General features: G+C 37.9%; 2 protein-coding genes across 2 annotated transcripts; one reads left to right on the forward strand and one right to left on the reverse strand.

The window, feature by feature from the left end:
- Nucleotides 1-2,909: 2,909 nt before the first annotated feature.
- On the forward strand, nt 2,910-4,821 carry LOC107461542 (uncharacterized). Its single transcript, XM_016080063.3, has one exon. The coding sequence runs from the start codon at nt 3,013-3,015 to the stop codon at nt 4,663-4,665; it is 1,653 nt and encodes a 550-aa protein (XP_015935549.1). The 5' UTR covers nt 2,910-3,012; the 3' UTR covers nt 4,666-4,821.
- Nucleotides 4,822-5,453: 632 nt separating this feature from the next.
- Nucleotides 5,454-7,585, reverse strand: LOC107461476 (threonine synthase, chloroplastic). Its single transcript, XM_016079976.3, has 2 exons — nt 6,901-7,585; nt 5,454-6,763 (listed from the first exon to the last, which is right to left on the reverse strand). Exons 1-2 carry the CDS (start codon nt 7,513-7,515, stop codon nt 5,822-5,824), a joined length of 1,557 nt encoding a protein of 518 aa, XP_015935462.1. The 5' UTR covers nt 7,516-7,585; the 3' UTR covers nt 5,454-5,821.
- Between the last annotated feature and the right edge of the window lie 5,062 nt (nt 7,586-12,647).

Raw genomic sequence — 12,647 nt, forward strand, 5'->3', positions numbered from 1 at the left:
TATAATGAGACATTTCAATCCAACAATTTGATAATCAACACAGATTAAAACTTGCCTAAACAGCCATTACATACATACAAAACACAACTACAACTACCAATGTCCCAATTATTATACCCCTAAATAAATAGGTCCCCAAACATTAGCTTATCAGGCAAATAGGTCCTTATAAAAGTACAATCATTAGATAGATAGGTCCCAATTTAAAATGGCGTCATTTTGCAACTCTGCCTTTTATGGTGGGGACGAATTTGTCCTCCACAAAACGACGTCATTCGCCTCATGATCCAATATGATGTCGTTTTGTCCAGCTTGGATGGGGACCAAATTGTCCTAGAGGTGACACGTCGCAGTTAACCTGACACGTCAGCCTGTTAACCTCTATGTAGGACGTCACTGTTAGTCTTGACCAGGTCAAACTGCCATAAAAACGTATTTAGTGTATAACTAAAAACGTTAGGGTTAAAATCTTAATTGAATTTTATTGGGAATAAATCTGTCCGATCATAAATTTTTTGAAGACCTATTTAAGGTATTATTCTTTAATTTAATAATCATGAATTTATGATACAACAATATCCCATCTAACAACATATTAAATGAATTAAAAAAAAAGGCCTGATCACCTTTTGAGAATAAAAAAAGTATTTTCATTTTTATCCTTATTCTTTACCCATTCTATATTTTCATCTAACTACTGACTATAAAATTCTGTGAGAATATATGTGTACTAGTGGGAAAGGAAGATGGATGAAAAAGATTGAGCACAAATGAAAATGTAAAATGATAAATTTACATAGATATGGTGAATTCTCAAATAATCAAGACAACTTTTTTTTGTTTGATAATTAAATCTTCCACAAAAAGTTAAAAGACACTGAGATTAGATTACAACACAACATTAAAAAAAAAAAAGAAAACTAAAACAATAAAACAAAGTAAATAATATCTAATGAAATTATCACATGAATTTTAAATTTTTATATTGATTATTATTAAGTTTGAACTAAAAAAAATTCAGGTTGGGAGGAAAGATCAAGATCTAAAAGACTATTTTAATTTGTGGTTGTAGTTGACAAATTAATTATGAAAATAATTAATAATAATTACAATTATGATAAATATTAATAATAATTCTTTTTGAACTATTTTAATTTATAAATTAGTTAATATGTATCCTAGAAAAATAGTTTAAACTAAATTTTTTTTACCAATAATAGTCGTAACTTATATTGTTAGAACATATATTAATTAAATTTTTATTTTATATATTTTAATTATTATTTATTGTTATTGACTTGCTGTTGTAATAATAGCTGTTATTCATCTTGTATCAAATCTACTGGTTCTAGATGGGGCAAGCTTGATGTATGGTTGACCAATCTGTGACCACTTGTATGAAATTCATATTTCACTTTTACTATTAAAAATAAATAAATAATAAAAAGTACACATTATGGTACAAAGATTATTTCCTTCCACATGCAACTTTATTATGCACTTTAATTTATACATGTATAGCTAGTTTAAACTTTTAAACTAATTGTAAATAATTTGAATGAGAGATTGTAGAGGTTGTTTCTTAGCTACTTCTTGAATAAAAGATTATAGCCATCAAATTGAACTAGCAGACAAAGTCAAACATTCAGTCTCAAGAAAGATATCAGATAAATAATCAATCAAAAACTGAATGCTTGCGGCGAAAGAATTGAATAGTGTTCAATTTTCTTTGAGGGTGGTTTGCTGGTTGATAACATAGCATGCATATATAACAAAACTTACACGCTGTTGAAGATAATGACATAAAACAAAACAAACAAGACATTACGCTACACGGTTTTCTTAAAGACATTTATAAAAACCTCTATTTAGAACTAGTCTTTTTCTATTACCTGTCTTTATCATCCTTGTCTTTCTAAGTTTATGCACATAAGTTACTCAAAATTTGTTTTGGGTCTAATTAAACGAGTTGAGTAATATTTGATTGTCTCACGCGGAAAGAATGCCCATGACAGCATCAACCAAGTATCTTTGTACAACTGCACCTATAACATTTTTTTAAACATAAAATGTTCCCATTTTATAGCTACTTATATTTTAATATAACATCTTTTGTGGAAATCATGTTAACAAGTAAGAGTAAGAGATATAATATTAATATCATTATTAGATAACATTCACATTATGACCATATGATAACTTATTATAAGTGTATTATTATAGAGAAAATTTTCGATCTTATTCAAATCTAACAACTTATATTTTGGACCCATTTATATTATAGCAAAAATAATTTTTTCTAATATCTTTATTTATTTCACATGTCACATTAATAAAATTTAATTGTAATCCACTAATAGTATAAATAATTTTACACGATAATCTAATTATATTAATGTATTTAGTTCATTTTTAAATAAAAATTTTATAAAATTAGTTATTTTTACTATGTAACAATACACGATTTATGATTTATATAAATTTTTAGAATTAAATTATATTTGAAAAGAAAATGTTAAATTTTTGTTCATCAAAGAAATTTCTATTTTCTTCTCTTTTAAACATGAGATTGAATGGTGTTTGATGAATAATTGAGTAACAAAATTCATGGCATGAATTAAGGTAGGGCAATGATTAGTCCCTTGCAAGAATGATGAAATAATATTGGGGGCCAAGTCAAGCAAGCACAACACATACAAGCTTCAATTTGGGGATGCACATGGTTTAGCAGCAATGCAAATACCACCATTGTTTTCCATCTAACTGTCATTCTTCCAAGACAGCCAACACTGAATTGCCATTATTTTATTTATTTATTAATTAATTATTACACATTTCAACATCCTTACACATCTCCACCAATCACATCAATTCATCCACAATATAAGTAAACCAAAATATTCATAAACACACACAAAAGCACAAGACATCACCACTCAAAGAAACACATATAAAAAGGCCAACATAGAAAAACCATTTAGCAATTACAGAGAAAGTTCAACTTTTTCCACCATGATGGATGAAGTAGTGGACGACACACCCTTCTGGCTCCAAAGTGGCGCCGCCAGCCACCGCAGCCGCCACCTCCGCCGCTCATACTCCATGATATTCAGCTCCGGGGCGGTTCTCATCATCCTTCTGGTGGCTGCAACTGCATTCATCTTAATCATAGCACCTACATTACATTCTTTCAGTTCACACATTCTTAAACCCCAATCAGTGAAGAAAAGCTGGGATTCACTCAACTTTGTTCTGGTTCTCTTTGCCATACTATGTGGCTTCCTCAGCAAGAATAACACCACCACCACCAACGACACCCCACGTTCCTCCTCCTATCAAGATCAAACCTTCATTGAAGCAACGCAATCACAAGACTATGCTAAACAAAACCCAGAAACACCAATGCATTGGTATGAATACTCTGAGAGAACACCCTCTTATAACAGGTTGAGGAGTTTCAACTCCTACCCTGATCTCCGCCAAGAGTCGTGGATCGCCGCCGAAGAACGATGGAGATTTTACGATGATACCCACGTTAGAGGTTACCGCGAGGTGGGCATCGACCACAACGAGAACCGAGAACTCCGTCGCAGGCCGTCAAGACCGGCTGCCGGAGAAGAACAAAAAGAAGAAGAGCAGGGGATCATTAAGAACATTGAAGTTGACACCTTTGAAGTTCGTACGACCAAAGTCCCCAGCTCGCCGCCGGTACCAGCAGCGGTTCCACCATCGCCGCCGGTACCAGCAGCGGTTGCACCATCGCCGCCGCCGGCACCACCACCTTTACCCAGTAAAGATCGTCCAAGACATTCCCGAGTGATTGAGCAGCCGAAGTATAAAGAACCAGGAGTTGAAAGCATAAGACAACGACACTCACCGCCACCACCTCCGCCACTTCCTGCGGTGCACAATAAGAACAAGAGAGGGAGTGCAACTAAGGAGTTCTTCACGTCTTTGAAGGGAAAAAATAGGAAGAAACAAAGGCAGCGCAGCTTCGAGAATTTCGAGAGCATTCTGAATTCTGAACCTCCTCCTACTCTGCCTCCACGACAACCACCACCACCACCACCTATGCCACCACCGCCTTCGGTTTTTCAGAATCTTTTCTCTAAGAAAAGCAAACATAAAAAGGGTCACTCAGATGTTTCATCATCAAGAACCAAACCGCAGGTGGTTGTGGCAAAGGCTAATGTTAATCCCCACCTTAAAGAGAATATCTCAGCTTTGGAAGAAAACGTTATTACTGGTAACGAGTCACCCTTGCTGCCAATACCTCCACCGCCACCTCCGCCGCCATTTAAACTGCCGGCGTGGAAGTTCCTGGTGCAGGGTGACTATGTTAGAGTAGATAGCATTAGTAGTTCAAGTAGTGGTTCGCCAGATTTGGATGAAGATGCTGTGGATTCACCAAGCAGTGAGGCAAGTCAATGGAATAATGATAATAGTCCTTCTCCACAAGGTGGGGATTTAGAACCTGAAATAATGTTGTTCTATCCCAGCCCTGATGTTGATACCAAAGCTGGTACCTTCATTGAAACATTCAGAGCTGGTTTGAGGATGGAGAAGATCAACTCCACCAGGGAGAAGCAGGGGATAGGGAGATCCAATCTTGGACCTTCAACATATTTGGAAAGAAATGGACCCAAGTTGAAGTTACGAAATTGAGATTTTGTCTTTGTTTATCAGATTGTTTTGTTCTTTGTATTCGTTTGTTCATTTCTTTTTTGTTACAGTAAATTGTTATCATGTACCAATTGAGATCAAGTTCGTATAGTATACCACACAGTATAGAAGAACGAGAGTTTTATTTCCTTTGCAATAGATCTCTTGCATTTTATCCCTTTTTAATTTGATCTTAGTTTTCCTTAAAAAAGCATGAAAATGTGGTGACCTGTGACTAAGATTCTCTATTACATAAAGCCTAAAAGGTAACAGTTGTCTAACAATATAAGCATAAAGAGAACGGTGTTGTGGGTACTGCTTTTGCACTCAAAATTCCTTCCTTATGTTTTGAGGAACTCAAATGTGGCCAGTACAAAACTTTTAGAAAAGAGGATTATGAAGAAAAAATGTTACAAAGAAACTTTTCAGAAAGGGGGAAAACTACTTGTTACTGCTGGATTAATCTGTACTCTATCTTTTTGAGAAACTTTTCAGTAAAATAACTTCAGTCTACAGAATAGAGAGAGAAGGGAGGGAGTATCTTCAAAGACTAAAGCGAGATTCTTTTGTCCCAAGGTTCAAGAATTCTTGAGATGAATAGGATTGGAAACTTCAATCCAAATTATGATCCAGTGGGGTAAATTTATTGAATGAAGCTAACAATACAGTACCAACAAATATAAAGCATATCATGCAGTTCCAATTTGTTCCAATTCCATAAAAATGTAAAACTTTCAACTTTCCTTCAACTCTATAAACAGTTAAACACTCAACAACTGCAAAAGCAAAAATAACAGAAGTAATTTGGCCTCAAGTCTGTAGCAAAAATTACAACTGAAGAATCGTCCTTTGATTGCAGAGTTGTAAGGTAGCTCCTACACTTTGGTTAGAGCATAACATGAATGGGATTTCATAACCCAGTAACAAACCAAAGAGGGCGCATTCCTCGCTTTATCAAACTCATTTGTGCGGGAGAGCTAAACATGCTCAACAAATAAATAGTCTACAACAAAATCAGTAAGCATATTCTACCATAGAGCAGTATACAGAATGCAAGTTATAATACTTAAAGCTAACAAAAAAGACAATAGATTGGAGTGCCTAAAGGAAATAAGCAGCAATGAAGAAGGGAAACAGGACCAAAACTTGCAATGCTGACCTAATGCTTTGGAGCCTTACTCAGCAAATACTTCTTCAACACATCCATAACCGAGCCAAAGTCCGCCTTCACTTGCACCGGCGGGTTAGCATATCTGCAAGCCATCTCCTTGATATCCTTGGAATGATAATCGATTTTGGACTGAGTGAACTTCAACCCATGAGCCGTGCTCACCACCACAGTCCTATCGGTAGGCTTTATAACCCCACTATTCCTCAACTTAAACAATGCAGTCAAAGCCACTCCAGTGTGAGGGCAAATAAACATGCCAGTGGAGTCTGCTTGAGCCATGGCATCCATCAACTCCTCCTCAGTTGCCTCCTCAACAATCCCATTCGAGTTCTTCAAGGCATAAACAGCTCTGTCAATTGAAACAGGGTCCCCAATTTGTATGGCAGATGCAAAGGTAGTATTAGCCTTCACCGCCTTAAAATCTTTCCACCCTGACTTGAAGTACAAATACAAAGGATTGGCATTCGCAGCCTGCGCACAAACGAGCCTGGGAATCTTATCCACAAGCCCCAACTCTTTACACATATGAAACCCTTTGTAAAAAGCATAAATATTGCCAAGGTTGCCACCGGGGACAATGACCCAATCAGGGACCTGCCAATCAAACTGCTGCAGAATCTCAATAGCAGCAGTCTTCTGCCCCTCAAGCCTCAAACTGTTCAAAGAATTCGCCAAATATATCGGCAGCTCGGCCGTAACCTCCCTAATCAGCTGCATACAACCATCAAAATCGGTGTCAATACTCAGAACGAAAGCACCATTCGCAATCGGCTGCACCAACTGCGCAATGGAGATCCTGTTAGCAGGCAAGAACACAATGGAAGGGATCCCCGCAGAAGCGCAGTAAGCAGACAAAGCAGCAGAGGTGTCTCCAGTTGAGGCACAACCAACACCAACCACAGGTCTATTCATCTTCCTCAAGCGGTTCACCTTGTATTAAACACTCAAAATCAGTCCCAAATAACACTACAGGTTGCAGAATAAGCAATGCTAATTGTGTAACTAACTCTATAACAGTTTGATAACTAAGTATCTAAGAACCCTAACGGGAATATGATTATGAATACCTGGCTAACGAGAACGGTCATGCCGAGATCCTTGAAGCTTCCGGTGTGGCTGATGCCGCAGTGCTTGACCCAGAGATCGTTCATGCCGAGGAACTGTTTGCCGAAACGCTCGGCCCAGAAGAGATTGGAGTTTCCCTCAAAGGCACTGACGATGTCATCGCTGTCGATCTCGGGGAGCACCCACTCCTTCTTGGACCAGACGCCGGAGCCGTAGGGCCAGGTGGTGCGGCCGACGCGGGAATCGAAGAGGTTGCGCCAGTACTCGCCGTCGAACTTCTTGAGGGCGGCCATGTCGTGCTGGACGTCGAGGAGGCCGCCGGATTGAGAGCGGTAAACGATCTCATCGAGGGAGTAGGACTCGGTGGAGGAAGGGTCGGCGTTGAAGGGGACGTAGCAGGCTGAGAAGAGGTTGTCGTGGGTGATGTTGTTGCGACGGGCTTCGTCGCGGATGTTCTCGTCGGCAGGGCGGCGCTGCTTGGGGGAGGTGAGAGGAGTGGTGGGCTGGGATTGGGCCTTGATAGGGAAGTGGGTGGGCCTGGGCCTGGGGGGTTGGTGGGTTTTGAGGGGAAAAGGGGAAGATGCGTGGAAGAGGGAGGTAGAAGAAGCAGCAGCCATGGAGGGATTTAGAGTGTGAAAGATGAGAAAGCAGCTCTGAATCTAAACACTTTAAATACTGTTTGCGACCCAATTTATACCTGCACAGCAAAATTAATTACTTAACATATATAAATCAAAATTAGATTAATTAATTTTGCTGTTAATAATGTTTGATCATCATCAATTTGAATTAGAGTTTTCCAAACTCATCAATCTCCCCCTTGATGACAAACATTATTAAAATTGAAATGAAAAGAAATTTAAAGATTGAGTAAAGAATACTCTCTTTGAATTTTGAATTTCTCCCCCTTTCAAATTGTCACATGGCTCCCCCTTAGTGTATGCTTATTTTACAAGGGAAGCATAAACCTGTAACATTTTAATCAAGCCTCAAATAACAATGTTATTTAGCATATTTATTCATGATGCTAAATGCTTGATTTATGAGCAGAGCTGGATGATAATCAAAACTCATTTGTTATCAATAATTTGATTTTCTGCTCAAACAACACAACATAATCAGCCAAAAATATTCTTGAAAATGAATTGCTGTTTTAAAATATTTTCCATTCAGATTAAAGCAACAAACTTATGGTAAGAAAATATTTTCAATTAAGGCATGATCACAGTAACTTTCAACAAATATTTTCATACTTAATGTTTAAAGAAACTGCCAAAGGAGTATACAGCAAACATGTTTATCAAGATGAATCAGAATATTTCTATTTCACTAGTAGCATGCATATTCATCAAGATAAATCACAAGAAAAACCAATCAGGCAGCCATATATTCAAAACAGATCAACAAATGCATCAATCAAGCATCAAGTGAATTATTCTAACAAAGGTGATCATGAATTCTCAAAAGAGAATTTCATCCCCTGTTTTCCACTTTCAATTTTCAGCATTTGCTCCCCCTTTTGTCATCAAAGGGGCACCTGCAAATAGATTTGATATAGCCAACAAAATATCCAAAATATAATCAAACAAAACAGAGTATCACATGGTATCTCAGAGTTATAAGAGTATCCAACCCAACAAACAAAACAGAGTATCAGATTGAGCCTACTTAAGCCAATATCCTAAAATTTAAGCAGAAGTTTAATCATCAGATAAATTAAGATCAGAGTCTCCAGCATCTTCTTCACTGCCAACTCCCAGATCCTTCTCCAAGTTTTCCAGCATCAGACCCACTCTCTCTTTACATCTCCCCAAACCCTTTCATTTTCATAGGCTAGCTTGCGAGCAGCCCTATGAGATTGCACCATAGCTCAGACATGTTTGAGAATTCGGTGAGAATTTCTCTTATTGATTCAATTGTTTTGGAGGATTCAAGCTGACTCTCAAAGTCGCTATTCATTGGCATTGATTTCTTACTCTTGGTTCCTTTTCCAACTCCACCACCTTTGATCATGGAAATTTTGTTCTCCACATCCTCATTTGTTAAATCTACCTTAAAGTACTTAAAAATACACGTGAGTAACATTCCATAAGGTAAATTAGCCTTCTTGGTACTTTTTATAGACTCCCACATATGTCTAATCATGAGGTAAGCAAATGAAATAAGAGATGAGGTAACAAGAGCAAATATTATGAGAGAATCAGATACTGTTACCCTATTGTGAGAATCACTTTGTGGGGTTAAAATGTGAGTAATGATGCAGTCCAACAGTGAGTTGGTTGGTCAAAGAGCTTTGTGAGTAGGAACAGTGCCTTCCAATCCAGACATGTTTGCACAAATATGAGAAAGAACTTGCTTGTATGTAAACCCAACGTGTTCATCCCATTTGTCACTCATGTATACCCTCGGTCCTTCATCCATGTAGCCAAGGGCAGCATTGATGGTTTCATTGTTCAGAGTGATATGCACACGCTTCACATAGGAGTGAAGACTACCATCAATCAGTCTCAGATTGGCATAAAATTGCCTTACCAATCCTGGATAAACCAATTTGTGAATGAGAAGTAATGGGGACCATTTGAGATTGTCAAACAGAGGCTTTATGTTGATTCCTTTGGCGGCTAGATGGTCAAGGTTCACCAAGTATGAGGGACACAGATGCCTCTTTTCCAAAACCTCTTGGTGAAATTCATAAAATGCACATGTAACATATCTTGACGGATCATAGTGAGAGTGTGGCTTGTGAAATTTGTTCTTGAAGTCCAGTGATTCAAGGTTTGCGGGTTCCCTGGTCTCATGCAGTACGAAACTTTTGGGCTTCTGAGAACTCCTGCCTGATGTGTGTGGTGTTGCTTTCTTTGGTGAAGGAGGCGGTGGCGATGCAATGGGTGAGGTGTGAGATGATTCTTCCTCAACACTTGGCTCCTTGTTTTTACCTCGGCCAGAGCTTTTGTGGGCAATCACTTTCTTTCTCATGGTGGCCGTGCGTTTGGTGGGTGGTGAAGGAGAGGATGAAAATGTTGAGTGAATGTGGATATGTGTGTGTGATTGGGGTGTGGACGGTTTTTGAGAGAGACGGATTATTTCACTCTTCCTTGATGCAATTTTCTTTTTCATTATGTGAAGAGAGAAAATGGAGGTGGAAGAAGAAGAGATGGCAGAAGAGGGTGGTGAGTGGAGGGAGGTTAGAGAGGCATTAAATGTTGATTGGAAAGAGATAGTGGAGGGAAGTTAATGATCATCATGGCGCGGTTATTAACCAAGGGTGGTTTCCAAGATTTGAAAAGGTGGTTTCCTTGAATCAAGGGATTAGTTGAAAATGAAAGATTTGATTTGACATTATGCCTCTTTCAACTATATTTGATAAGACAACTTAGAGATTTTGATTTTCAAAACAAGGTGAGGAACTAATAGAACGGTCAGAGTGGGGTCAAAGAGATTTAGTGGGGTCCATAGGAATTTATTTCTGTGTAGTCTCCCCCTTAATCACAGCTCTCCCAACATGCATTTATTTTTATCTCGTCCATTCCTACGAGACAAAACTGAACAGAATCAGAATTTCATAAATTTTCAACAGAGCTTAAATCAAACATTCCCAAGCTTTTTCTTAACAAACAGAATCTGTCTTCACAGAGGGGTTTTGTAAAAATATCAGCAAGTTGTTGTTCAGATTTTACAAATTAAATATCAATAGTACCCTTTTGCACATGTTCTCTAATGAAATGATATTTGATCTTAATGTGCTTAGTTCTTGAGTGCAAAATAGGATTTTTTGAAATATTTATGGCACTCATGTTATCACAAAACAAGGGTATACTATTGATTTTTAATTTGTAATCTTCCAATTGTGTTTTTAACTAAATTAATTGTGAACAACAAGCAGATGCGGATATATATTCAGCTTCAACTGTGGATAGAGCCACTGTGGCTTGTTTTTTGCTTGACCACATGTTGAGTGATCTTCCAAGGAAGCAACACATGCCGGAGGTGCTCCTTCTATCCACTCTATCTCCCGCATAATCTGCATCACAAAACCCTACTGCACAAAAGTTATCAGATTTAGGATACCATAAGCCATATTCACTAGTTCCCTTAATATATCTAATGATGCGCTTAACGGCTAAAAGATGGGATTCCTTTGAGTGAGATTGAAATCTTGAGCATACACCCACACTTTGGACGATGTCCGGTCTAGAGGATGTGAGATACATGAGTGATCCTATCATTCCTCTATACCCTGTCTCATCCACATCTTGGCCATCATCATCCTTTTCAAGTTTAGTGTTAGGATGCATTGGTGTTCCCATTAGTTTGGAGTTTTCTAAGCCAAATTTCTTTATTAATTATTTTGCATACTTGCCTTGGTGAATAAAAGTACCACTAGGAGTTTGTTTAATTTGGAGGTCAAGAAAGAAAGTTAGCTCTCCCATTAAACTCATTTCAAACTCACTAGTCATGAGTTTTCCAAACTCTTCACACAAGGACTCATTGGCCGATCCAAACACAATATCATCTACATAAACTTGAACAAGAAGGATGTCATCATTAGATGCTTTAATGAATAAAATTGTGTCCGTGGTACCCCCTTTGAAATTGATTTTCTAATAGGAAGGCACTAAGACTTTCATACCAAGCTCTTGGAGCTTGTCTAAGGCCATAAAGAGCCTTTGAAAGTTTAAAAACATGATTTGGAAAATCTTTATGTTCAAAACCGGGAGGTTGAGCCACATACACTTCTCTATCAATAAAGCCATTAAGAAAAGCACATTTAACATCCATTTAAAACATTTTGAAACCCTTATGGGCAGCATAGGCAAGAAGCAAACTAATTGCTTCCATTCTAGCTACCAGAGCAAAAGACTTGTTGAGTTAAGAAATTAATTAATAGAATTGATGATGACAAACACTTGATTAGTGGGCTAATCACCCAATTAGTTTTTGATTATCTTTGATTAGTGATGCAGGCTAAAAACAAGTGTTGCAGCAGCCCAACATCAAACAAATGAAATATGCTAATGGGCTGAATGGTAAGCAAAAATAAAGACAAGCCCAAATCATTCATCTCAAGCAAAAACTCTTCAAAGAAGCAAGGCAAGGCACCAACGGGATGAACTTGAGAAGAACCTGATCCAAGCCCGAATTGATTTTCAATTCCCACCATATTGCTCCAACCAAAGCAACGTTCTTCTTCTCTCAAATCAAGTCAAATTAAATCTTCAGAAAAGTAAGAAAGAGAAAGAGCTTCTTCACCAAGCAAAACACCAAAGAAGCAAGAGAGAGAAAGGCTAAGCTTGACACACAGAAATCTAATCAGAAAATCCAAACAAAATCAAGCTTAGGTTAAAAGGTAATCCATCTCATCTTGCTTGCATCAAATCTTCTTCTCTTCTCCCCAACTCGCTGCTCTATCCAAAAATGGCAATCAAGGGAAAGTTGTTCTCTACCCTATTCTGCTTCACATCTACGGTCACAAGTGATACTTGGGGACCAAGCAATTTTTTTAATGGCTAAGATCAAGTTGACCATGAGAAGATTTCCATGGTTGCTGCTTTGTGGCTTTCGGTCAAGATGAGGAAGTCAGAGGAAAGTTTCTACTCTGGGGATTAAGGTGAAAAAGTGAAGCTGTGGGTTGGTGAAGCTTAAGGCTCAAGGTGTTGACCTTGGAAAAAGAACCCAGCAACATGCAAGGAGATAAAAGAAGATTTTTTGTTCATTCAAAGGTAAGGAGAGAAAACCAGAGAGTGAGAAT

Source organism: Arachis duranensis, chromosome 8 (genome assembly GCF_000817695.3).
Source record: "Arachis duranensis cultivar V14167 chromosome 8, aradu.V14167.gnm2.J7QH, whole genome shotgun sequence".
Taxonomy (NCBI): domain Eukaryota; kingdom Viridiplantae; phylum Streptophyta; class Magnoliopsida; order Fabales; family Fabaceae; genus Arachis; species Arachis duranensis.